Source organism: Echinops telfairi, unplaced genomic scaffold, assembly GCF_000313985.2.
Source record: "Echinops telfairi isolate 266 unplaced genomic scaffold, ASM31398v2 ScPeMD7_7424;HRSCAF=8462, whole genome shotgun sequence".
In the NCBI taxonomy this organism is placed as follows: domain Eukaryota; kingdom Metazoa; phylum Chordata; class Mammalia; order Afrosoricida; family Tenrecidae; genus Echinops; species Echinops telfairi.
The window spans coordinates 83,579,010-83,604,157 of NW_022111324.1; the positions used below are offsets into that span (position 1 = coordinate 83,579,010).

Genomic DNA, 25,148 nt, shown 5'->3' on the forward strand with positions numbered 1-25,148 from the left:
CAACTAAACCCCACTGTCGTTGAGTCGATTTTGACTCATAACCTCCTGGTAGAGCAGAGTAGAAATGCTTCCTCGAGTTTCCCAAACTTTACATCTTTATGGGAACCAATGTCCTCATCTTTCTCCCACAGAGTAGCTGGTGGCCTGGAATGACCAGCCTTGAGGCTAGAAGCGAAACTGTCAATGCATCTAGTGGCACAGTGGTTATGCATTGAACTGTTGAACTCACGGTCTGCAGTTAGAACCCACCAGCTACTCCATGGAAGAAAGATGAGACTTTCTGGCATATATATAACAATATAAAGCCTAGGAAATCCAAAGGGGTATTTCTACTTTGTCCTACATGGTAGCTATGAATCCACTCAATGGCTGTTTTTGATTGTTTTGTTGTGTTGTTGTTTGGGGGGGGGGTAGTTACGTTAAAGATGTTATGTGGTTGTACAAGATAACATAGCCAGTAACTTACAGTTGTCAGTTCACTAGGCTAATTTTGCATTTCTTGGACCTGTTCCTACCTATATTGTCTAGTTTAAGGCTCTTAATAATCATGTATATAGTTAAAATGGTCATGGGGGCTCCCTTATGCACAATGTTGTGATTCACTGCCATTTAAATAATTGAATCTGGGGGTTGGGAGATATCTCCCCTCCCTCCCGATTGCACTGTGGGTTTTCAGAAGTGTGACAGGCTCAGGCCAGGCCTGGCTGCTTGCCCTGGGTGTGGGCTGTTGATCGGTCTCTTTGTCTGTCTTTCTTCACCTTCATGTGAACGTCTGAGCTGGTATGTTCTATGATTTTTTTTTTTTTTATAGTTCTCTCCTAAAAACAACAGTTTGTATGTTTCTGAGAGAAAATTAGGAGAGCAAATAAAAAGTAATTATAAACTTCTCAAGTAATTAACTAGTGAAACATAGTTGTAAAAATAACATTTAAAATTAATCTGTAAACAAATGAATCAGATTATTCCATTGAAAATAAGAAAATGCGTAGGAAAAAATTTAACAAAATGCATAAGGTCTATACTCAGAAAACTACAAAACATAGTTTAAAAATGTTATAGAGCTACATAACCTTTGCTTGTGCTTCAGAAGACATAATATTGTTAAGATAGCATACTTCTCAAACTGATTTACCATTTCAGATTCCTCTATAGAAATTAACAAGCTTATTCCAAAACCCATATGGAAATGTAAAGGACTTGGAATAGCTCAATGAACAAAGCTGTAACACTCAACACTTTCCCATGTAAAAACTTGTTACAAAGCTACATGAATCAAGATTGTGTAATACTGTGGATAGGCACATAGATCAAGGAAAATAATTGAAACTCCAGAAATAAACACTCATGTTTACAATTAATTGTTTTTTTCAAAGATGAAAAGATAATTCAGTGGGAGAAAATGATCTTTTCAGCAAATAGTGCTGGGACAATTGGATGTCCACATTCAAATAAATGCAAGTGGACCCTATCCTTATACCACATACAAAAAAAACTGAAAAGGGATGTGAGGACAAATTGTAAAAACAGTCTATAAATCTCTTAGAAGAAAATGTAGGAGTACATTTATGTGTCCTTGGGTTAGCAGTGTCTTCTTGAACATAACACCAAAAGTACGTGCTACAAAAGAAAATTTGGACGTCCCCCAAATTTAAAAGTATTGTTCTTCAAAGAATATTATCAATCAAATACGTTTGCAAAGCATTTATCTGATGAGACTTATAGCTAGAATGTGTAAAGAACTCTTACAACTAAAAGTGAAAAGACTTTAGCACAGCCAACAAATGGAAAAAGACTCTGAACAGATAGACCAAATACCTGTGGAGATTTAAAATGCAAAATGGTAGAGCCACTTTATAAAATGTCTTTGTATGAGCCCCCAATAAAATGTTTTTTAAAAATGTTTGGAACTTTCTCAACAGGTTAAATGTAGAGTTGTGGGACCCAACAACCCCATCCCCTAAATTATCAAAGCCAATCTCACTTCCAGCAGGTTGATTTTGACTTATTCTGCAGCCCAATGCTATGCCACTAAGACTCCTTCCTTAGGGATATACCCAAGATAAATTCAAGTATCAAGGTATTTCAAGAAGCTTATGGAGAAATGGAATTAGGATATAAAAATTTTCTAAACATATAAGTGTTATCAACATAATCTATTGAAACCAGCCATTCATCTGTAAACCACTGATTTCTATGAGCATTGTCCTTCAAGGTCATCAGTTCAAAACCACCAACATCTCAGTAGAAGAAAAATGTGACTTTCTGTTCCCAATCAGATCTATAACCTTGGAAATTCATGGAGGTCACTTTGAATCAGAAATTTGGCTTGTTTTTGGTTATCTTTCTTATTGCCTCAAATTTGAACCTATTCAGACTTAACAAGTGAATACTATTTTATTTTGTTACGAAAATTAATTTTGACACCTATAGTTTCTTTATAATATGTATTTCCCAAGAACTTTTTGAAGACCTTTCATATGTCCACCTAAAGATCTGTACATGATTGTTCATAGTATTATTCATAACTACTGGTGAATGGATGAAATATGATACATACATATAACAGAATATTATACAATCATAAAAAGATGAGCGTACTGATTCATACCACCATATATGTAACCTTTGTTACAGGTTGTACTAAGTGAAAGAAGCCCTTCACAAGAGACCACTTATATGAGTTTATTCATTTGAAAGGATAGAATAGACAAATTAATAGGGACAAATAAAATGGGTTAGTAGTTACCTGCTGCTAGGGGTAGGGGTGGAGAGTGGAAAGAAATGGCTGGGAAGAAGTGAATAGAAATTATTAAAGAATACAGCATTTCTTTTTGAGAAGAAGATGAAGATATTCTAAAACTGATTGTGGTGATGGATACCAACTCTGGATATGCTAAAAACTACTCAATTGTCTGGTATAATAATTACAGTTACAATTGTACAGTTACATGGGATTAGGGTTATGTTCCAAAGCCTTTGTTATTGAAAAATGTTTGAAAGAGAATTTAAAAACTGTACATTTAAAATAATTTAACATGTTTTTCAAAATAACTTTCGAATCTAGGTAAGAACGAATATGAATGCATTTCTTAGTTTCTTATTCAATGTCTTGGACGTTGCCCAAATTATTTGTAGTTGCATAATTATTGGTTTGAATTCTAGCTAATGTTTATTTTTAAATAGTTCATTTTTGTAGTTCCTTAAAATATCAGCTTCTTCATCTACAGAATGGAGATAGTTCGTAGTTCGTAGTTCTTAACTAATTTGATTGCATTTGCCAGTTGAAGGTGTGTGGCAACTCTGTGCCAAGCAAATCCATTGCCACCTATTTTCCAGCAGCAGGCACTTACTTCATGATTCTGTGCCACCTTTTGGTTGTTCTCAGAGTATTTAAAACTTTTTCATAGCGCTCTTGCACACTTGATAGACATAAGTATAGTACAAATAAAACCTTTACACACTTGCCTTATTGCAGTATTCACTTTATTGCAGTGGTTTGGAACCAAGCTCCCAATATCTCCATCCTCCTATCCTGTATATTTGGGATGGCTAATTGTTTAATCCTGGAACTAAAAGAGAAAGATGCACAGAAAAAAGCTAAATTTAAGTATGGAATTAATTTTTACACATCAGTGGAGGACAGAACAAAGAAGACGGTTCAATTGCACTGTTTGGAAGGATTGTGACAAATATTTCTTCATTTTGAAAGGCACATTTTTAATGAGCCCTGTGTGTCTTATATACTGTTATGGGAAGTTGAACATTTGAAATTCTTAATGCGCTCTCCAAATTGCTGAGGAAAATTCAGAATTTGGGTTTCCATGGTTGTCTCGTTGTATTTTCTAATGGCATGGCATTGGGTAGATGTCTACACAAAGTTTGTGTGGCGAGCGAATCAAGTATGAGTTTCAGCTTGCTCTAGGCCATAGTCTTGCCAAAATGTAGAAAACCTGTTTGGAAAAATTCCCCTTATTCTTGTGCCAGTTTCTCTAGAAACCAAAAGCTTTCATCATTGTAATGTGCACCACCCTGTTTCATCTGCAAAAGAACAAAGCTAAAGTTATTGAAATGTATTAAATTATGATAGCGCAGTATCTGCACCGTATGAAGCTATAACTGACTAGCTCATGTGTGGATTATTACCATGAGCATTTGGCATTAAGTGGTGTTCTCTGATAGCCCTATCTTCATGCTGGGCCATGGATAAAGTTGTCTCCAAAGTTCCTTTTGTGATTTTTGAAAGAAAAAAAGATAAACAGTCTTACTACTTGATTAAGTTAATGGTACCTTTCACCCTGTTGTTTCAAAATACCTGTACAATATCCAGGTGCCCATTACTATATTTAAGTGAAGTTAAAAGGTGGTATTATAGTATTATAGTAAGTATAGTACAGAGAAAAATTGAAATTGAAACTATGCCATTGGGAGGGGGTCACTATGTAGGATCCTAAACAAGAGTGATCACCACTTACTAAAAGAAAGGTAACCCAAGTAAAAAGTGTTTCTTCCTTTATCTAGATATATTCTATAACTTAAGTTGCTCTTCCCTCCCTTTCCCTAAGACCTCAAAAATAGCTTTATTAATAGTAATATATGGCATTTGTGTTCTTCTAAAAAAAAAAATCAGGGTGGTCTTAGAAGTCTGCCTTCAATTTTCCCTTTTGAATTTTCTGTTTAAAAACTGACATTCCAATAGCTTTTCTTTGGCCTAATGCCGAGGTTGCACATTGAGGCAGCAAATTAGGAATGTTAAGACGTCCCCCCAAGAAAAATGTTTGTTATGAAAGTAGAGCTGATGTGACATTTAGAATTAGAGCTTCTTAACTTGTCTGAATGACATTTAGGGATCTTTTCCTTTTCTTATTTTTTAAAAGGGAGAGAAAAACAGAGAAAGGTATGCCCAGAGGCTGAGGTTAGGTTGGTTCTCCAAACTGTAAATGTCAAATATATTCCACTGATAATGTCTATTTTGTCTCTTTTTAGGAGCCAATTTTGTTACTCGGAAAATTAGCCGGTCAGTAGCTAAGATTTACCTTGGACAACTGGACTGCTTCAGTTTAGGAAATCTGGATGCCAAACGAGACTGGGGTCATGCCAAGGACTATGTCAAGGTAGGGAATTGACTCATTACATTTTTTTTCAAATTCTGTATTGGTTGTTGTTTTAAATGCCCTTTGCCTCTGGCAGAAAAGCATGGCCCCTGGGGTGGCATAAAAGATTATGCTAATGCAGATATATTTCAGACTCACGTGACTTTCAATTTAAGGTTGAATGGTTCAGGAGTTCATATAACAACTTACACTTAGTGTTACTTCAATGAGGAAATCTCACATAAGTGTTTTTCTAATCATTTAAAATGGAGCTACTGATCAGTCGTTTGGATGATAAGTTCGTGTTACCGTAGAAAAATTCTACATGGGATGTGTCTGGATTCCCTATAGAGTCTGAACCCTCCCCACTTCTTTGTGCCTGGTCCCACCTCCCTGTCCAGCAGGCATGTTTGAAAACATTTTTTTTTTTTAGTGGGGTGGGGGTGGGGCGTGCTGGGGAGGGGTAAAGGTTCTAGTTCTCAGATCTTTAAGATGTACTACTTAATTTCCATTTGTATAAACTAAAGCCACCAAATTTGCATTATTCTACTAAATTTCTTTAAGGATAATATTCTCAAGGGAACCCTTTGTTTCTACTGATATGTATCTATGTCTTTAGAACCTGATTAGCATGCCTGTGACTTTGCACACCAAGGAGCTTTGGATGTCATTGTAGAATAATGGATTACAGCAGAGAAATGTAAATTTTTAGTCTTGAGTTTCACAGAGGCATTGGATTTTGTTTTTAATCGCATTTGTTGTAAGTAGTGAGATTTGTTTATAAGTAGTGAGATTTTCCCTAAGCAGATGGTTGTTTTACTTTGCCCTGATAAATCTGAGCGTGACTCCTCATGCTAACTTTCGTGTCCAAACAAAAGTCAGCATTCGTGGAAGGGGCTTTGTTGACCTCCTTGAGGCACTTATATTCTAACTGCTCATCGGATTGTTTCTGCGCTGACCAGTCCTCTCTGTGGAAGTTGACCAGCCTTCCTCGCCCATTGATTTAATTCAAATAGGAACTTGAAACATCACAAAAGTAAGCAAATTCACTTGTAAAGCAGAAGTCAGTTTTTTCTGGTATTGTTTTTGTTTGTTATGAATAAAAATGATCCTAACTGTATTTGAGTATCTAATCGTGATTTAAATGATCAACAAATTGATCTTTCTAGTAATCAGTGCACCATTTAGATCATTTAAATATGTTACTCAAGCTATAATTAAGGACCCTGAGTGGTACAATGGTTTAGCACTAGGCGGCTAACTGACAGATTGGCATTTTTAACCCATCAGCCACTACTGGTGGGGATGGGAGGGGAGGGGCTAGGAAGGAAGAGGAAATATGGCAATTAGTTTACCTAAAGATTTATGCCCTTGGAACCCAATGACACAGTTCTACTTTGTCAGAAAGGACCACTGAGTCGGAACCGACTTGAGGACAACTACTTACAGGGTAGTTACAAAGAATCATTGTATACTTGCTATCCTTAGCCATATATTAGGGACATTGCATCAAAAGATTCATAGGGTCATATATTAAGAAATTATGAGAAAGTGGGGAAATGGAAGTGTTTACTCCCAGAGGTGCTTTTAATTTTCTAATGTGTATGACTTACGTACTTAAAAATATGAACCCGGTTCTCTAAAAAGAAATGTTTTGTCAATGTTAACCTTTTATTGAATGACCTTTTGGCTTTCTACAGCTACTTACAGCTCTGCAGAACCTATTCCTCCTCTTGTTTTCCAAATTCAGGAACCAAATGCATTCAGATTTTATTTTAATCTTTATAGTTGGGAAAGAAGAAGTGTGTATCTAAAATTCCTGTTGGAACTCAAAAATCAAGTGGATTTTAGAAATCATATACCAAAATGTTAATTGTACTTATTACTGTTTGTTTGCTTTTTGGGGGGTGTTTACACTTTCCATGTTTTCCAAAATTTGAAATGGATATGTACAAGCCTTTGCAATGAGGGGGGAAAAAGTAACAAATGACATTTTGATACTGAATAAAAAATAATCCCACATCCATGCATGAGACAGTTAAATACATATGTTAAGTATGGACCAAACTTCCCTTGGCGCACTGTGTTTGGAAGAGGCCCCTGTTTATATCCTACTCTCCTGGCTAAGGCTAGGGTCGCTTCTGGGTGCAGTTTGGTGCAAAGACTTCAAAAAGTTCTTCCCTTTGTGGTGATTTCTGGGCTTGTGTGGCGGGTGTCATTGGCCAAGGAGCCAAAATATCTACCAGGTAAGAGTCAGATGCCTTTGTTGAAGAATGTGCAGTCTTCAGATTCCACAAGAGAGTACACACACGTTTGAAGTGAAGTCATTGGAAGGGGCACCGCAGACCTGCTTTGTGCCATCATGCAAGTGGTTTTGAGTAGGAAGTAGTCCCATGGGGTTCTAACAGTAACGCATGTTGATGCTGTAAGTCCCTGCTGATAGCCCTCATTTCTGGATTCGGAAAGATCTGTCTAAATGTCTTGGTCTCTTAAAAGGTACATATTACTCTTTGCGAAGTAAGCATTCATAATTTGGACTGTCTGTTTTAAGAAATGTTACGAATGCCTTACCGTTCTAATTGTATTAAAATGGCGTTACTTCAAACATCTTATGACTCCTTATAAACTATGGCCAAAACTGAAATCCACAACCATGCAAAGAAAAAAAGGAGCAGCATAGTTGGTGGAGAGCACATTTGCAAACCAGCACGATAGTCAGCCGTGGACATCACAGCAGGCATTCCAGTATCTCATGTACTCCCCCTTCTGTGCTGCTGCCCCTCTCTGGTCCTCACACAGAAAGACTGTATTAGTAAAGCTTTCCCTGAAACAATATGTGCTTTTTCCCTTAGAGATAATTTTTCATGATGGAGAGTAGAGAGCATTTTTTTCTTTTTCTTTCTTTCTTTCCTCATGGAGGAAACCAGCTGTGTCAGAGGTTTGTTGGCTCCTAGCCTTGAAGGTGTTCTCCTATCTCCATTTGCCCATCTGTGAAAAGGACATAATAACCACCCTCTGAAAAAACGAGCACTGATGTCCTGTACCTACATGATTAGAATCTACCTCTCTCTGGTAAACAGTCTGCAACAATTTACACAAAGTCATTTCCTGCTGCTGACGCAGGCTCCTTCATGTCCATTACTGTTCCTTAGATCCAAAATGCTTTCAACGTTATTTTAAGATGCAAGAGGAATTTTATTTGGGTCTTACATTGGGTAATTGAAAATGAAATAAAGAACCAATACGAAACCATGTTAAACTATATTATGCTAAAGAATACACCTGTACTAGTTGCATTTTCCCCAATATTTTATCATATATTTTAAAGTGTTTTTCAACATACAAAATAGAACAGTCGAATGGATTTAACAGAGTACATCAATCTATCTACCGCGGAGGTTCCATAATTAACATTTACTAGTATCACATTTTGAGAGAACATATTACTGTAGTCCTAAGGATTCACAGCTATAAATTCCAAAAAAACACAAATTGTTGAGGGGACTAAAAGTGTGTGCATTTTGTATGAGAGAAGCAAGTCAACATTTCAGACTTTTAAAATGTGTTCTTCTTAAATGTTTACCTGCCCTCTACAACCTGTGCCCAAGTTCTACCCAAGGCCAAATAAGTCTAGAAAATGCCAGACTGTATAGAGTTACATGGATTGCTTCTGTGCAGGACTCCCCATAACTTATGATCTGTGGAGGGCACTAGGTTTCAGCAAGATTGACAGTGTTTCCAAAATTTATTTGGTCTTGAAATTAACCGTTAGCACCCGGAAGGCCATGCATTGGTGTCGTGCATTAAAGTTATAGTGCATAGCTCCGTTTGGTTAACCACTGTAATACAAGGTCCCAGTGTGATACCACCTTGATGAAGATAACTGGAACTCACTGTGGCTGGAGAATATTGTGAGAGAAGCTAATGAGTAGAGGCTGGGCCAGAATTAACTTGTGAGTAAGCTTCTACCACTTACATGGGGATCATTTTGCTCTTGGGAAATGCGGGTCATTGAGTGATCTAACCCAAGCTCTCCTAGCACTGGGCAAAAAGCCATTTACAATATGACAGGAGGTTAGAGCCAGCCGCTGACCTTATGGATCTCAAAAAGTTCATCTGGCCCACGGGCAAATCCAGGGCACATTCAAATTGGTAAGGGAGGATTTTAAAAGTTCATCAGCATTTGAACACCATATTTCACTACCACCTCCTGTGTTTTTTGGATCGGGAGCATCAACTTAAACAATAAGATTACTTTCTGAAGTGGATATCATAATAATCGTCAGACATTGATGACTTATATGCCTGAAACCACAAGAAAACCTTTTATAATTGATCATGTTATTCCACACAACGGTCCTGAAAGACAGCTATTATATTCGTACTTTATGGAGGAAGCAACCCTGGAGAGTCAGAGAATTTAAGTTATCTTTGACCAGAGTCACCAGCAGAGGTGCTTGAAAGCAGAATTCCAGCCAGGCCTGACTACCGAGCGTGCCCGTAACCACACAGTATACTGCAGGATGCAGGACATGGACATGAGCAGTGGGATCCGGATCACATTCGAGATCTAGGGAAGCAGAAAAGTAATCTTCTCACCCTTTGCTTTCCTGTTCTGTGTTGTCCAAGGGAAGGGAACTACTTAGAAGATACAAATCTGGCTGATCAGGTAAAGGTAGAGAGGGTATGTTGAGGGGTGTCCATCTTCCTAGAAATGCACTCAGCTCTATTGCAGCTGTCTGAGCTCAGCTGACAGAACTAGGAGAGGCTTGAGCGGGGGTCACTGTGGGTTGAGCCAGACAGAATGGACTGCTGTTTCCTGGTCCTTTCTTCCTCATCCATCAAGCTGTTGCTAGCACTAGGCATCTTGTTTTACTGCACATAACTCTGGAAGGAAACGAAGCCATCTACATTTTCTCAGGTCTGACTTAAGGGAAAGTTTGTGACATAATCAGCAGAAACACATTTTTAAAATCTTTTTCTTTTTAATATGTAGGAGAATCACGAAGATTATTGGTAGATTTCAGTTATCTAAAGTGTTAAGGGTGCCAACATCTGTTTTTGAGTAAGGACTTTTAAGACAGGAAGGCAGGGCAAAGGTTGTGTCTGTGTCATGAAGTGATAGCAGGTTGAACACACTAGAACTCGTTTGAGAATTCTCTTTCTAACAGCAGTTCCCACCATTGTCCTTTATAGTCCTTGTTGCTTCTATATTGCAGGGGACGATCCCTTATGAATATCTTCCCTCAAAATTTTCCCATCCGAATGATACCTTTATTAAACCTGATGTTAATTGGAGAAAAAGGCCAGTGATAAAATTTCTATTTAGCCTGGAACCTAATCCCGTATTCATCCTTTGTGGGTTATGAAATATTGCTTGAGAGAAAAATATGTTGGTAGATAGTTCATTGAAGGTGGTTGTTAACTCATTGATTTTTTATATTGATTATGTAAATATTTAAACTTGTATGTTTAATACTCACACACCTATAAAGATGCTTCAAAAAGTTCATAGAATAATTCCTTTGCCTCTCCGTTCCATTTGTCATGAATTTCTTGGAGTCCTCTCACGCACACACAAAAGGATGATTCAAAAATATTGCTATAAAAAATCACAGAAGCTTTTATTGTACAAAATATCAAGCTATTTTGAAGCTATTTTTCCTCAATGTATTACCCATCTAAGTCTCTATATTTCACAAGGCAGTGGTTCCGCTTCTCTAACATTTATTTCCCCTAAAGAATCCACATTCTTCAATCTACACCACGTCATGACAGCTGCGTGGCATCCACCATAGACGCAAATCATGTCTCTTTTAAATGCTCTTTCAGTTTGGGAAACCAGCAAAATCGGAAAGGGCAAGATCAAGGGTCAAGGGTGGATGAGGTAGGTTTCCCAATGAAATTCTCCTAGGACAACCCATGCTACCCTTGAAGAATGAGCAAGTGCATTGTCATGACGGAACACAATTCTTTGGTGAAACTTTCCTACTCTTTTTCTCACCAGTGCAATTTCCAATTTTCTTAATACTTCTTCATAATAAATCCATGTTATCAGCCCATGCCCTAAAAGAAAATTTATCATGATTACCCCTCTAGAAGCTCCCCCCAAAACCAATGGCCATAACCTTCATCTTCTGAGCTGCCCTCTCTGCCTTAAATTTAACTGGCCCAGCAGATCTCTCAAAAGCCAGTTTATTCATTAGACCTTCTTTTAAGGCACCCTAATAAGATCAAGAGGACTTGATGCCTGGTGGTGTAATGGTTATGTGTTGGGCTGTACTCCGCATGGCCGGCAGTTGGAAACCCACAGCAGCTCTGTGGAAGAAAGAAAGTGGCTTTCTACTCCTGTAAAGAGTACACTCTCAGAAACCCACATGGTGTTGCTATAAGTCAGCTCAATTGCAGGGAGTTTGATTTAATAAGATTAAGACAAATGTATTATTAAGAGAACTTGTCTGCGATAATCCACTGATCATACAGGTATTATTTAAACACATATTTGTTGGGAATAAACTTGTGCATATATTAAGTAGAACCTAGCAAAATATTTTTATCTAAGTATGTGTGTGCATGTACATATATACACATAGACCTAGTCTTCACTTATTGACTATCTTGTGACCTGACATTTTGTATTTATAGCAATATATTTGAAGATGTACATATGGCAGTTACAAATGACAAGGTGCAAGACCAAAAAACCAAACTCACTGCCACTGAGTCAATGCTGACTCATAGTGACCCTATAGGAGAAAGTCAAACTGCCCCTGTGAGTTTCTGAGACTAGCTTTTTGCAAAAGTAGAAAGCCCAATCTTTCTCCCAAGGAGCAGTTGGTGGTTTTGAATTGCTGATCCTGTGAATCCCAACTCATAACCACTATGTCACCAGGACTCCTACAAAGGTGCAAGATTAAAGTAATGCTGGCTGTAATGGTTCTGTTTTTGTTTCAGCTTGGTTAGGCCATGTTTCTCAGTGGTTTGGCAGCTACATAATGAGGTGATTTGGCAGATACATGATGATGTCATCCTTCATTCTGTGATCTGATGTGGTCATTGTCCATTTTTACATAAGGCTCTTTTTAGCAGAAGGACTGAGAACGCATGTTAATAAGTGAAGAATATGGGGTTGTGGCTGTGTGTGTGTATGATTATGTACTACCTATTTATTTTTGAGATCTCCTCTGAGAAAAGGTGAAAATAACTAAGTAATGTTTTCTTTATATGCACCTAAAAGGATATAGTGGTTTCTCTGTTGCTTCTTGCAAGCCAAGCACTGTATAGAAATGTAACTCAGACATGACTTTAATGAAGATAGAAAAAAGAACAGCCTTACTTATAGAAAGTAAATAAATAGGTGTGTAACAGTTTCCTACTTTGATGAAACCTAAAATGTTTAGACTAAGCAACCTGTTCCTTTAACCAAAAGAATATTGTATTGAAGTCCACGTGAAAATTTAAAAAAAGACCTTCTTAATTTTAGCTGTACAACATGCTAAATAACAAATTCAGCTTTCCATTTCTCCTTTTCTTTTTTTTCCTTTTTCATTCTTCATCTTGGGTTAGGCTCTAAGTATTTTACTACAGAATTGAAGTTTTCAGTGTAATCCTTAAAGCCATCTAGGGAGAATACAGAAAGTCAGAGTTGCTTCACTTCAAGAAGCTGTGTCTGAATGGGTAGGAACTAACATCCCAGGAGGACACAGATGAATTCTAAGTCCCAGGGACTGTTTTCATGTTGTTTTAGTGAAAGGAAGCTATACCACGCATACTTCCAGGGTGAATTTTTCATTACAGAATATTTTAGATCTTAGATCTCATGCACTTGAGCATACAAAAATGTGTTCTTGGAAAATGTGTGTGTTTGTGTGTGTGCATGTGGAGAGAGAATGAGAACCAGAGATCATGGGATGCATATTCACTGTGCAGTGCCCGTAGGGTGGGGATGACACTTGGTATAAATACCCTCTGTGCTCTAATTGGCAACAATTAACCACATCAAGGTGAAAGCGTGTTCTCCACCCTCCATCACTCCCATTGATGCCAAATGTCATCATATTTTGCGGTGATATTCCTGAGAGTAAAACTCCCAAGGAAAGAATGGTGTCTTTATACATTTAGAGGGTGAGATTGAGTTTTACATTCAGTATACTGCCTAGTGTCTTACTGTCCTCAGCTCCTCGATTTCCCTCCAAGCTGAGGCTCCCTCTGCAGGGTCTTTCAACCCTGGCCCCTCCATGCAATACAAGTTCTGTCTTTTCCATAACATCTCCCACCTCACATCTACTTTTGCCGAAGAACAAAAACTAAACTAGATTAGTTGTAATGTGGAATCTATCATTCATGTGATATAGATGCAATTGTCTCTGTAAAATAATGACATCATAATAATCTGTCTCTTTCACACACCTACACATACAAGAGACATGCTGAAAGTTAAAAATCCCCCCTTTAAAAAGTTCATTCTGAAGCACCATTTGGCTTTTTTCGTGTATATTCTTTACATTTATTTGTTAAACTGGGGGTTTTGCTAAACTGCAATGTTGTTCTCACGGAACATTGGAATAGGTATGACTGCGATTCTGCTCTCTTGCTTTTCAAGACCACCTGATTGTCAGGTACTGCCCTGTGGCATAGTGACGATTTGTTGTGCTGTGATTTGAAGGGTCGGCGATTTGAAACCACCAGCCTGGAGAAAGATGGGATGGATTCACAGGGGCAGTTCTGCCCAGGCTCTATGAGATCACTGAGTTGGCATTGACTCGATGGCAGTGAGTTTAGTGTTTGCTGTTGGCTGTCTTGATAGCCTAGATATCAGACTCCCTTGCTTGATCTAGGGTATACACGTTTATGCTTGTTTGTTTTTTGCAGATATATGTTAACTTTGCTTTTGCCACAAAAATCACAAAGCAAAAAATCTATTTGTGTCTTTGTACTCAAACTCTGCTTAGAAAACATCCCTTCTGTTTCTTTTCTCCAGTGCCGTCATGCCAGTAACTCACAAAGATTGTCCTCATATTTTTCTGTAAGGTAAAGAAAAAGTTTGATCCCAAAGGTGCCTGTGGGCTCATTTGCTTTCTTTTTCTGCATATTTACTTTTCTAAGCTAGGATAACTGGTGGCTTTGTCAAGTCAATTGAGCCCTGAAATCAGATGGGATCTCTGTGATTGATGTAGGAACTGTGTGCTTATCTTATCTCCTGGAGCAGTAATTGTGGGGCCTGGGGCCTGCACCTTCCCTGGGGAAATGTGAGGTATGGGCCTCTTTTGTTTAGAATAAGGATTGTGCTTGAATAAAACTTTGACACTTTTACTTGCTAGTTAAATAACTTTAAAGCAGCCTGGTGCATTTGTTCCTTATCCTCTTCCTCTATGGCAATATTTGTAAGTGTTGGACACAAACCAAGCCAAACTCACTGCCATCCAGTCAATTCTGACTCATAATAACCCTATAAAACAGAGTATACTGCCTCTGTGGGTTTCTGAGATTGTAACTCTTTATGAGAGTAGAAAGCCAGGTGTTTTTCCCTCGGAGAGGTTGGTGGGTTCAATCTGCTGACCTTCTGGGCCTGCTCACTGCTAAGTCATGGTTCAAACCTACGAGCTGCTGTGGGGGAGAAAGAGGAGGCTGTGTGCTTCCAAGATTCACTCTAAGATTCACAGCCTTGGGAATCCTGTATGGGATCTCTCTGAGTTGTCAATGACTCCATGGTGGTGCATTTGACTTTTTTATTTATTTTATTATTTGGCATTTGGTTTAAGAATATTTAAAAGTCACTGTCATCCTCTTGGAGTTTGAAGACTTTTTTTCTGATGTAGCCCTGGGAGGTGCTCCCCAAATTATGGATGCATGTTGCATGCAAGCTAGCCAAGCCCCCAAATGACAACTTTGGGGTACTACTAAGTAATGGTCAGTGCTTTCGAAAAGAAAAGGATAGAATTTGGCTTTCACTGAGCCTCATTTGTTCACACATACAGATTAACAGGAACAGAATCACTGAAAAGCAAAATGGAGAAATCCTTTGAGAAAGTGTCTTTGTATTGCAGGGTTCAGCCTCATATGGAAATTATTAGGAAATTTCCTCCAGAAAGAGATGAAATTACTCAGTAGTGTAGCTTCCGAAACTCCCTCTCAGAGTTATGAAATCCAGTTGGGATCCCATTTGCCGCTGCTCCTTGACTATCAGGAGGAAGCTTGTGCTTCGCCCTCATTGCTCATCCGTTTGCCAGGGACTGAGATCTCCGAGATGAGATGAGAGGCGTTCCCCCCCGCTAAGCGTGGCTTCGTCGCTTGTCCGTCTTTCTCAAAGTTCCTTGGAGACAGAACCTTGTTTGTCCGCTGGTTTCTTTTTTTTTTAATCATTGTATTGGGGGCTCAAACAACTCTTATCACAATCCGTGAGTGGCAATACTGGGAGGGTAGAGGGAGAGTGGGTTGGAAAGAGGGAACCGATTACAAGGAACTATATGTGACCTCCTCCTTGGGGGGTGGGCAACAGGTTTCTTTTGTTTTTATTCTTCGTGCTTAATCATGCCGGTCAGCATGCCTACAACATAAATACAGCCCCAGCTTGACAGCAGATGATTGTTCGATCCATTCGGATCTCCTTTCCTAAACATTTTTTTTAATGCCACGATTAGAAATGCCATGTGTTCTATTCCTTAGAGATGATTTCCTGTACTTTGCGCCAACAGAACCCGTCTCACCAGTTACGACCTGACCACATTTGGGTTTCATTGTGACAGGTTCAATCAAGCCCCGCAAAATCGTTCCCAGCCGTTTCCCCTCTTGCCGGCAAATCACAAAGGGAACGGACTGGGTCCTGTCTGTCCTCGTACTGGGAGAGGTTCCCAGGGCTCTCTCGATTCTACTATTGCGAGATTTTGTTCTTAAGTCGAAAAGAAGATTATCTGAGCAAATGGGGAAAAGAGAGAAAGAAGGTCACACTGGTCCAGCGGTCTGGTGCATTTTTCAAAGACCTCTGTGTGTGGCCATCTCACGGTCTCCAGCCGTGCTACAGGGTCGCTTCTGGATGCGGGCAGATTCCCTCTCCTGGCCCTACCTCTCTGTTCACACTTCACATGGAAAACAAACCAAACCCAAACCGAGAGGCAAAGCACTTTGTTTTTTAAAAAACACATTGAATTACATGTAAGATATTGTTCCAAGAATCGTAGACAGTTATTTGACAGCAGCTGTAGTAAAGCTGCGCGAGTATCAGTGAGGGTTCATTTCCTCGCCATGTCACATACAAATGAGCCACGCACGTATCCAGAGCCACATCAGTAGTTTCAGGTTGCTACCCTGACTCTGACTCATAAAACAGGCTGGCGAGTATGCTCGCGCAGCTTGGGGCTGGAGGAGACAGGTTGCTCTCAGGAGGGTGAGGACTGACCCTTCTGGAGGCTGCGACCACCTCTTCACAGTGGTTGCTCTCAAGAGCATGGTTGTTCTTCTTGTTCACCCAGGAATGGATCCCAAGTCCTGATGTTCCCATAGTCCAAGGAGATGGGTGCCTCAGTGCTTCCAGCACTGTGAATCTCTATGGGAGCAGATGGCTTCATCTTTCTCCCTTAGAGCAGGAGAAAGTGGGTTCAAACCACTGACCTGTGGGTTGGAAGTCCAGTGCTTAACCTCTGTGCCACCCTGGCTCCTTTCTAACCAGCGGAGAGGCAGAAATCAACAGCCCGGTGGCTCAGGGTGTCATTGGTTTCTTCTTATCAGCAACTCTTTTAGGTCTAGGAGGACTTGCTAATTTTCAATGGTTTTTACATTTCAAGATTAAAAAAATACAAAGGGCTTCGTCTGACCATTTTAAAACCACCCCAAATTGCCCTCTTGGATGTGTTTACTGCCCTATCATGTCCATCATTGGATTTGATTTCCTATCAAATCTCTGACTATGGCTATAGAGCAAGAATTACTCAGTTTTTCATATGAGAAAACTGGCTTTGTAAAAGAGAAGCTATTTGCCAGACCTTTCCCTCTGGTGGCCGGCAGGTAGCAGTTCTGTTCCCCCGACCCCTCCACTACCTCTAGCAAAGTCCCTCACTGTGTTTGTGAGTTGGGGTTTGTATGTTTAGCCACTCTGGTGAGAATCCAAAGTTGTGGTTTTTCTGTTTGTTTGTGTTTCCTGACATCAGGTCCCGTCCAACAAATGTATACCTCTCACCAGAAATGACAAGTAAACTCGTATGCTCACTACTGGCCTTAGAAGATCCTCCTGATCTTGTGAAACAAAGACCTCAAAGATAAGAAATTGAGCTGGAAAGAAATAAAACAGAGCCAGATGTCAAAGGGCCAGGTCCTATGTTCTAAGTCAAAGACGCCTCTGTAGATGGAATTCATTTCATAGCAGTGCAATCATATAATTTGAAGAAGATATCAACTCTGTACAGGAAATACACGTTTAGCAGAAATACATTTCATTTGATCCTTATCTGGGAATAGAAAAAACAGAAAACCTGAAGCTAAGAAGTGTGAAGCCTTTGGCCTGGGTGGTTTAAATTCCATTGTCCTTTGTCATAGGCAGCTGAAAGCTTCATTGTAGTTCACTCTCAGCTAGGCCTTTGGGAAACTGAAGCATCACTAACTGCTGGCCCAAATGAGTCAACTATTAAAATTACCCCTAATGAAGTGCCGGTCTGCTTGTTTAATTATGCGTGGTCTAGGGCTTTGGGCTGATAGAAGTGTAGTGAGGCTCAGAGAAATTATGGTGGCTTGGTTAAGCATTTCAGCCGGCCCTTTGTTAACTAGCTCTCATCCATAGTCTTTCTTTCTCCCACTCTTCTTCTTCCCTCTCTGCCTTCTCTATCCTTAACAGTCGGCTTCTACACCTCCTTCTCCATCTCTCTCAGGTAGTGGTGGAGGTGGTGGAGGTGCTGCTAGTGGTGAGCTGGTGGTGGTGGTGATAGTAGTGGTGGGAGTGATGGCGATGATGGTGGAGGTGGAGGTGGTGGAGGTGAGGTGGTGGTGGTGGTGGAAGTGATGGTGGTGGTAGTGGTGGAAGTGATGGTGGTGGTAGTGGTGATGGTCGTTGTGGTGAGGACACTTCTAAGTTGCTGTAAACTGAACTAAAAGCAAACAAACCATGTAGTACAGTGGTTTTCAACCTGTGGGTCGCAACCCCTTTGGGGGTTAAATGACCCTTTCACAGGGGTCACCCGATTCATAACAGTAGCAAAATTACAGCTATGAAGTAGCAACGAAAATAGTTTTATGGTTGCTTGGGAGGGTCACCACAACATGAGGAACTGTATTAAAGGGTCGCAATATTAGGAAGGTTGAGAACCACTGATGTAGTAGATTTCAACTCATTCTCCTTTAAAGCAAAACAACCACCTGACAATGAGAGCTATTTATTACAAGTAAAGGTATGTTTTGGGAGGAAGTAACTTCTGTTACTCGCTGGGCAAATTTGCTGCAAAAATGGAAGGTGTGTGGTACCTGAATAGCATAAAATTCTTGCTGGTTTAAAAATTGTCATGAACTATTTCTGAGACAAATTCATAAGACAAGTAAGGTTATTGTGTAGTTTGGTCCTGCACTATCCTGGTGTTTTCACTATTCCACTCTGTGGGAAAAACCTAACTTGGGAAGAGAAAGGAAGACCAATAGCTACCTATAGCAATATAGTGCTGCTCACAGGGTGTCTGTGGTGCTAAAATGCAAAGTAGAAGGCTCACATCTCGTAGTTCATCATGCCATAAGTAGTATAGTGGGCCATGCTTTGGGCTGGTAACCCAAGGTAGGCTGTTTGAACCCACCAGTATCTCTAAAGGAGAAAAATGAAGCTGTCTGTTCCCATAAAAAGATTTCCAGTCTCAGAAACGAATTCTCCTCTCTCCTATAGAGTCACTTGTGAGATAGATGGTCCTTTTATTTTCATAAAGGCAAACCTGGTCTTAGACATGTAAAATAATACCATTTGCCGCATATCACTCAGCTGACAAGGGCTAGAGCTGGCGTTTCAGGGATTTCACACTGTGTGGCAAGCTATCCCGATCTGGCACCTTAAAACATAGATACTGCTTATTGCTATTATGCCTCATGATGATAGAATTTGACAGGGCTCATCCTGGGACTTCTTGTTCAACTGGATCTGGGGTTTTCTCCAAGGTTCCCTCCAAGTATCTTGCCACCTTAGCTGAGAAGATTTCAGTAGCAGGTCTCAATCTCGATAGTCTTTCCACTTGATCTCCCAGCCTGGTAAGTTCACACCAACTGGACTTCTGGTGGAAGTTAAGGGCTCTCTAGGCATGAGTCCTAAGAGATTGCCAGTTGGAAGCTGTTGTCACTCCCCATCGCCAACTTCAGGCCATATTCAGAAGGACGGGACCCACCCACCACTCAGTTGAAGGAGTGTTAAAGAACTTGCAGGCATATTTTAAAGCTCCCCACCCCCATCCACCCACACCCCACGGTTGCAATCTGTACAAGAGTCTCCCAGTTCTGTAGACTGTGTTCTAATGGGCACTTGACCCTCCTTGCCCCTGCCTCATTTTCCATCATCTTGGAGAACATTTTCACATAGATGTCCCATGTGCACCTGAACATAAGTATTTTCAAAGTCAGCATTGACTCTCCAACTCACCTCCCCAAGGAAGTACACACAGTGTGTTCCTTCACCTTGGTTAACTGTCCAAGCACTTGGTTTTGTTAAATCTAAGACCTTTGCCCACTGCTCATTCTCTATTATCAGTTGCCAAGTTCTAACCAGTCTGCTTCTGATGATTTTTGAAATTCTTCTCCTAAATTGTACTTTGCCTCACATTTTAGTTTTTTTATTTTTTAGCCCCTGTCCTCTTGTTTCTGCACTACTAGAATGAATTGATTCCTGGTCTTCTCATTGACCTCTTGGCCTAGCCATTGACTCAGCAAGCTTTTTTGGAGTGCCTACGATGTGCCACATTTTACATGTCCTCAGCCCCACTGCTGCTGTCTCTCTGAAAAACACATACAATCCTGTTATTTCTCATCTTAACAACTGTACACATCTCCATCGAGTTTATGTCTTCATCCTCATCATTCCTCTTCTTATGCTTACACTCCAGCCACATGAAGGAAATGCCTGCACATCTGAAGTGTCTTCTGCAGCCTTTTGGCTGAAAATGGTCCTTACAACTGCCGCCGACCTCTCAGGTGTCTCCTCTGCATGAGGGTGCAGCCCGAACTGCCTCCTGGGAGGCTTCTTCCCCTCTCCCTAACCAGGAGAGTTGGGCATGGCCTATGTGCACCCCAAGCCCTTTGGTCATATTTCTGGAGATCCCCTACCTCGTGCTTGCTGGTGGCTGTCTCAGGAACAGATGAACTCTGAGTGGGCCCAGCAGGCCCATAATCTGGTGCTCCAACTTGATCACAAGGCTCAAGATACATTTCCTAAAGGAACACTTTGAGGGGGATGAATGGACCTCAACCACATTAGCCTCCTTGATCCCTCTACTTTTAAACACTGAAGCAATGTTCTGCATCATCCTGTGCAGCCCCTTCATTTTCCCCCCCAGATGAATCAGCCTATTATTTAGAGGTACCGGTGAACTTTGAGATACTGAGATAGTTTGCGTCAGAGTCTGACTATAGGTCCGGTCTTTTGTGATCTTTCTGTTACGTTGTCTACCAGATCTTTAGGTTCTCTGTTTTTTCCTTACAAGAAGCCCAAAGGTTGGTGACTGATGTTGGAGGGGTGGGGGGAGCAGCCACTCAATCCTGGGGTTACTCTCACCTTTCTTCTCATGGACCCAATATGGTGGCAGCTCCAGTCACCATGAGCACATTTGAGACCCAGACGGGAGGGGACCTTTCTCAGGGTCAGAAAGACCATACACCTGGAGACCAACACTAGCATTTCCTCAACCTGACCGTGTCAGCTGGCCACTGAGTGAGAATATTAAGAAGGTGTGTGTTAAGCCTTGCAGACTCACCCCAAAGAAGGCATAAGAAAGAGTGCGCCAAAGAACTAGTTTAATGATTCAAAGACAGTTGTTTTGGGAAACACGCACTCAAATTTGTGTACATGTTGGCAAGAGGCCTGACTGCCCTGGCCACAGTTTGAAGGAAGGCTCATGGGTTCTAGGGACACTTGTAGCAGGTTTTCTCCCATCCTGACTTCAGAAGGCAAGTCCAAGATTGCTTGTGGAAGGGCTGCCTCACATTTGGACTTTGTGTGATTGATTGTTAATAATCAGATTACATTGGATGTATGAGAAACTAGAGTATATATAGACTATACTTACTTTAGATTCTGTATTTAAAGGTTAATTTTTTTTAAGTTTTATGATAATTCATAGGCGCTCAGTGTAACACAACTCATATGGTACTGGCTTCCAGAAGTCTGCAGCAGTTTCTATTTAAGGATTGCTAATAGCTTTTCGCTCTGTCAAGTAAACCATTCAGATCTATACCATTTCTGCTGTATTATTTTTCCTTCCCGCCCCCTTCTATATCCATTTACTGATGTAGATGGGAACATAATACAAAACTAAGCTTGTCTTATTTACATAAATCTCCCTGTTAGCTTTCCGTTTTACCATATCTGCATTTTTGTGTTTGACCTATTAGTGCTTTCCTTGGTTTATAAAGGAAAAAAAGTGCTTCCCTCAGCAGAACCATCTGGCTTCGTTTCCTGCTCCTCAGCAACTGTATGTGTATTATATCAAGGCCACCCCTGCGGTTTTCTGAGTGGTGGTGTTACACTGGTGGTCTTAGAATTCAACTGGAGTGATGGAAAAGTTACACTGCAAGCTTCTTTCAAGTCTAAAGTTTCCAAGGTGGAAAAAAATGCATATCGTTGTCATTTTTGACATCGTATTGTTTTTTTTTTCCTTCCCCCTGTAACTGGAATGTAGTCTTTTTAAAAGAACTATAGCATTCTTTTCTTGGAGGAAGTTTAAAAAACAAACAAACTACCATCGAAAATGTCTTTTAGATAATAGGCTACCAAGTTTGGGGTAACTGAGAATATAATCAAGCCGTGTCGACAGCATCTTCACTTTCTTAAAGAAGCAGTTCGCAATACCTGAGCAAATTATATGACAGAGGAGTTTTACAGAAGATTAATGTGAAATGGCCCCTTTGGGTTATTGATGAGCTTGGGAGATACCACCTGGTTTTCTTCCTAGCCGTGGGCATATTTTTGTTGTGTGCAGGAAAGGTATTTCTATATTTTTATGTTATGAAATTCTACAAATTAGATATTTTCTTGACCAAATGTCCACTTATTTTCCAGTTTAATGCCACGACTTTGTTTTTAAGAATAAACAGGTAAAAAGACTCTAATTTGTGTATGTGGTTTTCTTTCCTTTATTTAATTCTAATATTTTTCATTTCGCTGGCCTGTACATATCACCCTGGAAGGAGGGAAAAAAATCTAGTCTGGGGTTTTGTTTTTTTTAAGTACCATATTCATTAGCCAGAAGACACTCCATTTCATACCTGAATAACACTGTGCGCCTAACCGTATTTGAATATTTCAAATTTGACCCCATATGATAATAAATATAAAGTATTTAAACCTAAGCCTTAGCACCATAGTAAGCCCTCAAAAAAGTCCGTGATTTCTCAAAATTCTCTGGCTGGCTCACTTCTTCAGGATTAAGAGTGATCAACCCTGAATTAATAAGACTGGGAAACCTTTTATTCTTCTTCAAAGTTTGAAAAAGTTTAAAGAGTGCACCTTCCGACTTTCATGTTTTGCTCTTTTTGTAAAAGGCATAGAGGCCCTGAAGACAGCTCTGTGCCCAGGGAACTCAGTTATCCCCTCTAGTCAGTCTGATTCCTTGAGGACCTCATTCAAGTTCCATGCTCCTCAAAGGTGTAGGGAATGCTCATTTTTAATTTAAAGAGGAAGGAAAAAATAGTTAAAAATTGGAGCTAATAAAATTTAATGAGGAACATTTAAATCCTTTAATGGTTCAATTTATGTTGCAAGTCTGAATGGCTAATGCTATTATTATATGCGGGTGGCAACAACCTCTCTCTGCTAAAACTCTTTTCCCTTGAAAACACATCAGTGCACTATAGAAGGCATATCCTACTCTGTTTATTTATTTTTTTTTACAAACTCAACATCTATCCATTTTGTTTTGCTTTTAATGGAGAAAGAACAAGCACAAGGAAATTAAAATATAAAGGTTCACTTTCTTGGCCATTTCTCCTACTTGATGGATTACTGAATAAAACATAGTTATCAACAGAGTGACCATTTCTAACTGTCTCTTTGTGCTTGGAAATTTATTTTGGGATGGGAAACATTCCCCAAACCCAGAGGGTACACTTAATATGCCAGTTTTCATTTGAGAAGAATTACTTTTCAGTTGTAGGTGTTTTGGGATGTAGCCTGACTCAACATCCAGCATTAATGGCCCAAAGATAGAACAGCTGAACTTTCTGACTGGCCTTCTTGGGAAGACATTAGCATGTCCCTGGAGACCATTTCTGTAGCTCTGGTTACTAGAATCAGTATGTGGGGAAAGCTTATTCTTTTTAGAAACCTTGCTGTTGGATTGCCCTATTACCCAAATCAAATGCATGGCCCCCATCGCTGTTTTCTTTGCGTTAGAAATGTACTAGATCCTCACTCTATCCCAGAGTCTAGCGTGCAAGCCCTGGGAACATATCAAGCCATCAGACCACCTCGGAAGTCACTGGGGGGCATCAATAATCCAGACCGTCTCCATACAGAAATAACTGCGCTAGTCAGTCGCAACTGTTGCAAAACGACTCTAAAGGTAGTGGTGTCCTGAATTTGTATGTGGTAAATCTAATTAATCAATTGCCCTTTCCCTAGAGTTTCTAGTGTTGTTTCTTGAAAATCATAGTATGGGTTTTTATATAGCTCCTTTTGGAGGGGGGCAGGCAGAGGCATGGAGCTTTCTACCCCCACCCCTGTTTCAACATCTGATCCTGGAAGAGAAGGGAAGGGCGGGAGCCTGGGGTGCTCAACCTCTCCCTCACTGCCTTTATTCACCTTTGGACAGGTGGGCAGGTCCCAGATGTGGTGCATCTCTCTGCTGTACTTGACCACGGTCACACAGACATTTCTTTCCGTTAATACCTACACATGTGCAGAGAGTTACCTGTATCGTTTGGTTCCTCGGGGTGGACATTGCCCTCCTGGACTGCTTTCATTAAAACACAATACATAGGTATGCATTTATCTTGCTGAGGCGTGAAACCCAGCCTGTCTGTACACCACTCTCTCTGGAAGCTTTTCAAGTAAAGACAGTGGGCTCGCTCACCTGATAGCAGTGAGCGATGCAGTCTGGGCAAGAACATTCTACCTGCTGTGTTTTGAGTCCTCGGCCCGGTTCTTCTGCTCATCTCCCCTCCTCCACCGCCTCACCCTTCGCCCCCCAGTATGAAGCCACAGTCACTTCACCCCACTGCCCACTTAAGTTTTTCACCTTTGCAGTGAAGGGCTTGTGTTTGCGTAACGTAAAACTCATAATGTAAGACACATCCATCTTCAGAAACGCGTCATGAGTGGGAGCTTCAAAATGTTCATGGAAAATGGAATGGAAAGGTAATGGAATTTTCCCATGAATTTTTAGAAGCTCCCTTTGGCAACCCTTTAGTTAGCATCGGTATGAAGTGTGTCACTTTTTGCTAGTCGGCTAAGAGAATGTGTTTTGTGACAAAGATTTTGTTTCCTAGTTTGCTATTGCTCAGCTCCTGCCATCTTGGTGTTCCATCTCCAGGTTTCATCAGTTAATCAGGGCTGGTTTAAGTTGACATCTCTTTTTTCCATACTAGAATTAAAGACACCATTGGACAGCACTATCTAGTAGAAATACTATACAAGCCACAAATGCAAGCCAGACAATTTCATGTAACTTTTAATTTTTCTAACAGGCATATTAAAAAAAAAGGAAACAGTGATATACATTTTAATAATAAACTTTAAATTAATCTAGATAATATGGTTTATTTAATCCAAACTGCTCACTATTTAAACATGTAATAGACATAATTAATTATTGGTGGATTTTCTGTTCTTTGTTAGTACTCAGTCTTTGAAATATGGTATGCAATGCATACAGCACATGTCAACTTGCATTGACC

At 40.1% G+C, this 25,148-nt stretch overlaps 1 protein-coding gene across 1 annotated transcript in view; it reads left to right on the top strand.

The window, feature by feature from the left end:
* GMDS (GDP-mannose 4,6-dehydratase) overlaps positions 1-25,148 on the top strand; it is a 698,702-nt gene that overhangs the window by 304,737 nt on the left and 368,817 nt on the right. The window contains exon 6 of the mRNA XM_004700180.2: positions 4,984-5,111. Within this exon, the coding sequence (XP_004700237.1) occupies positions 4,984-5,111 (128 nt within the window). The remainder of the gene's footprint in view (positions 1-4,983; positions 5,112-25,148) is intronic.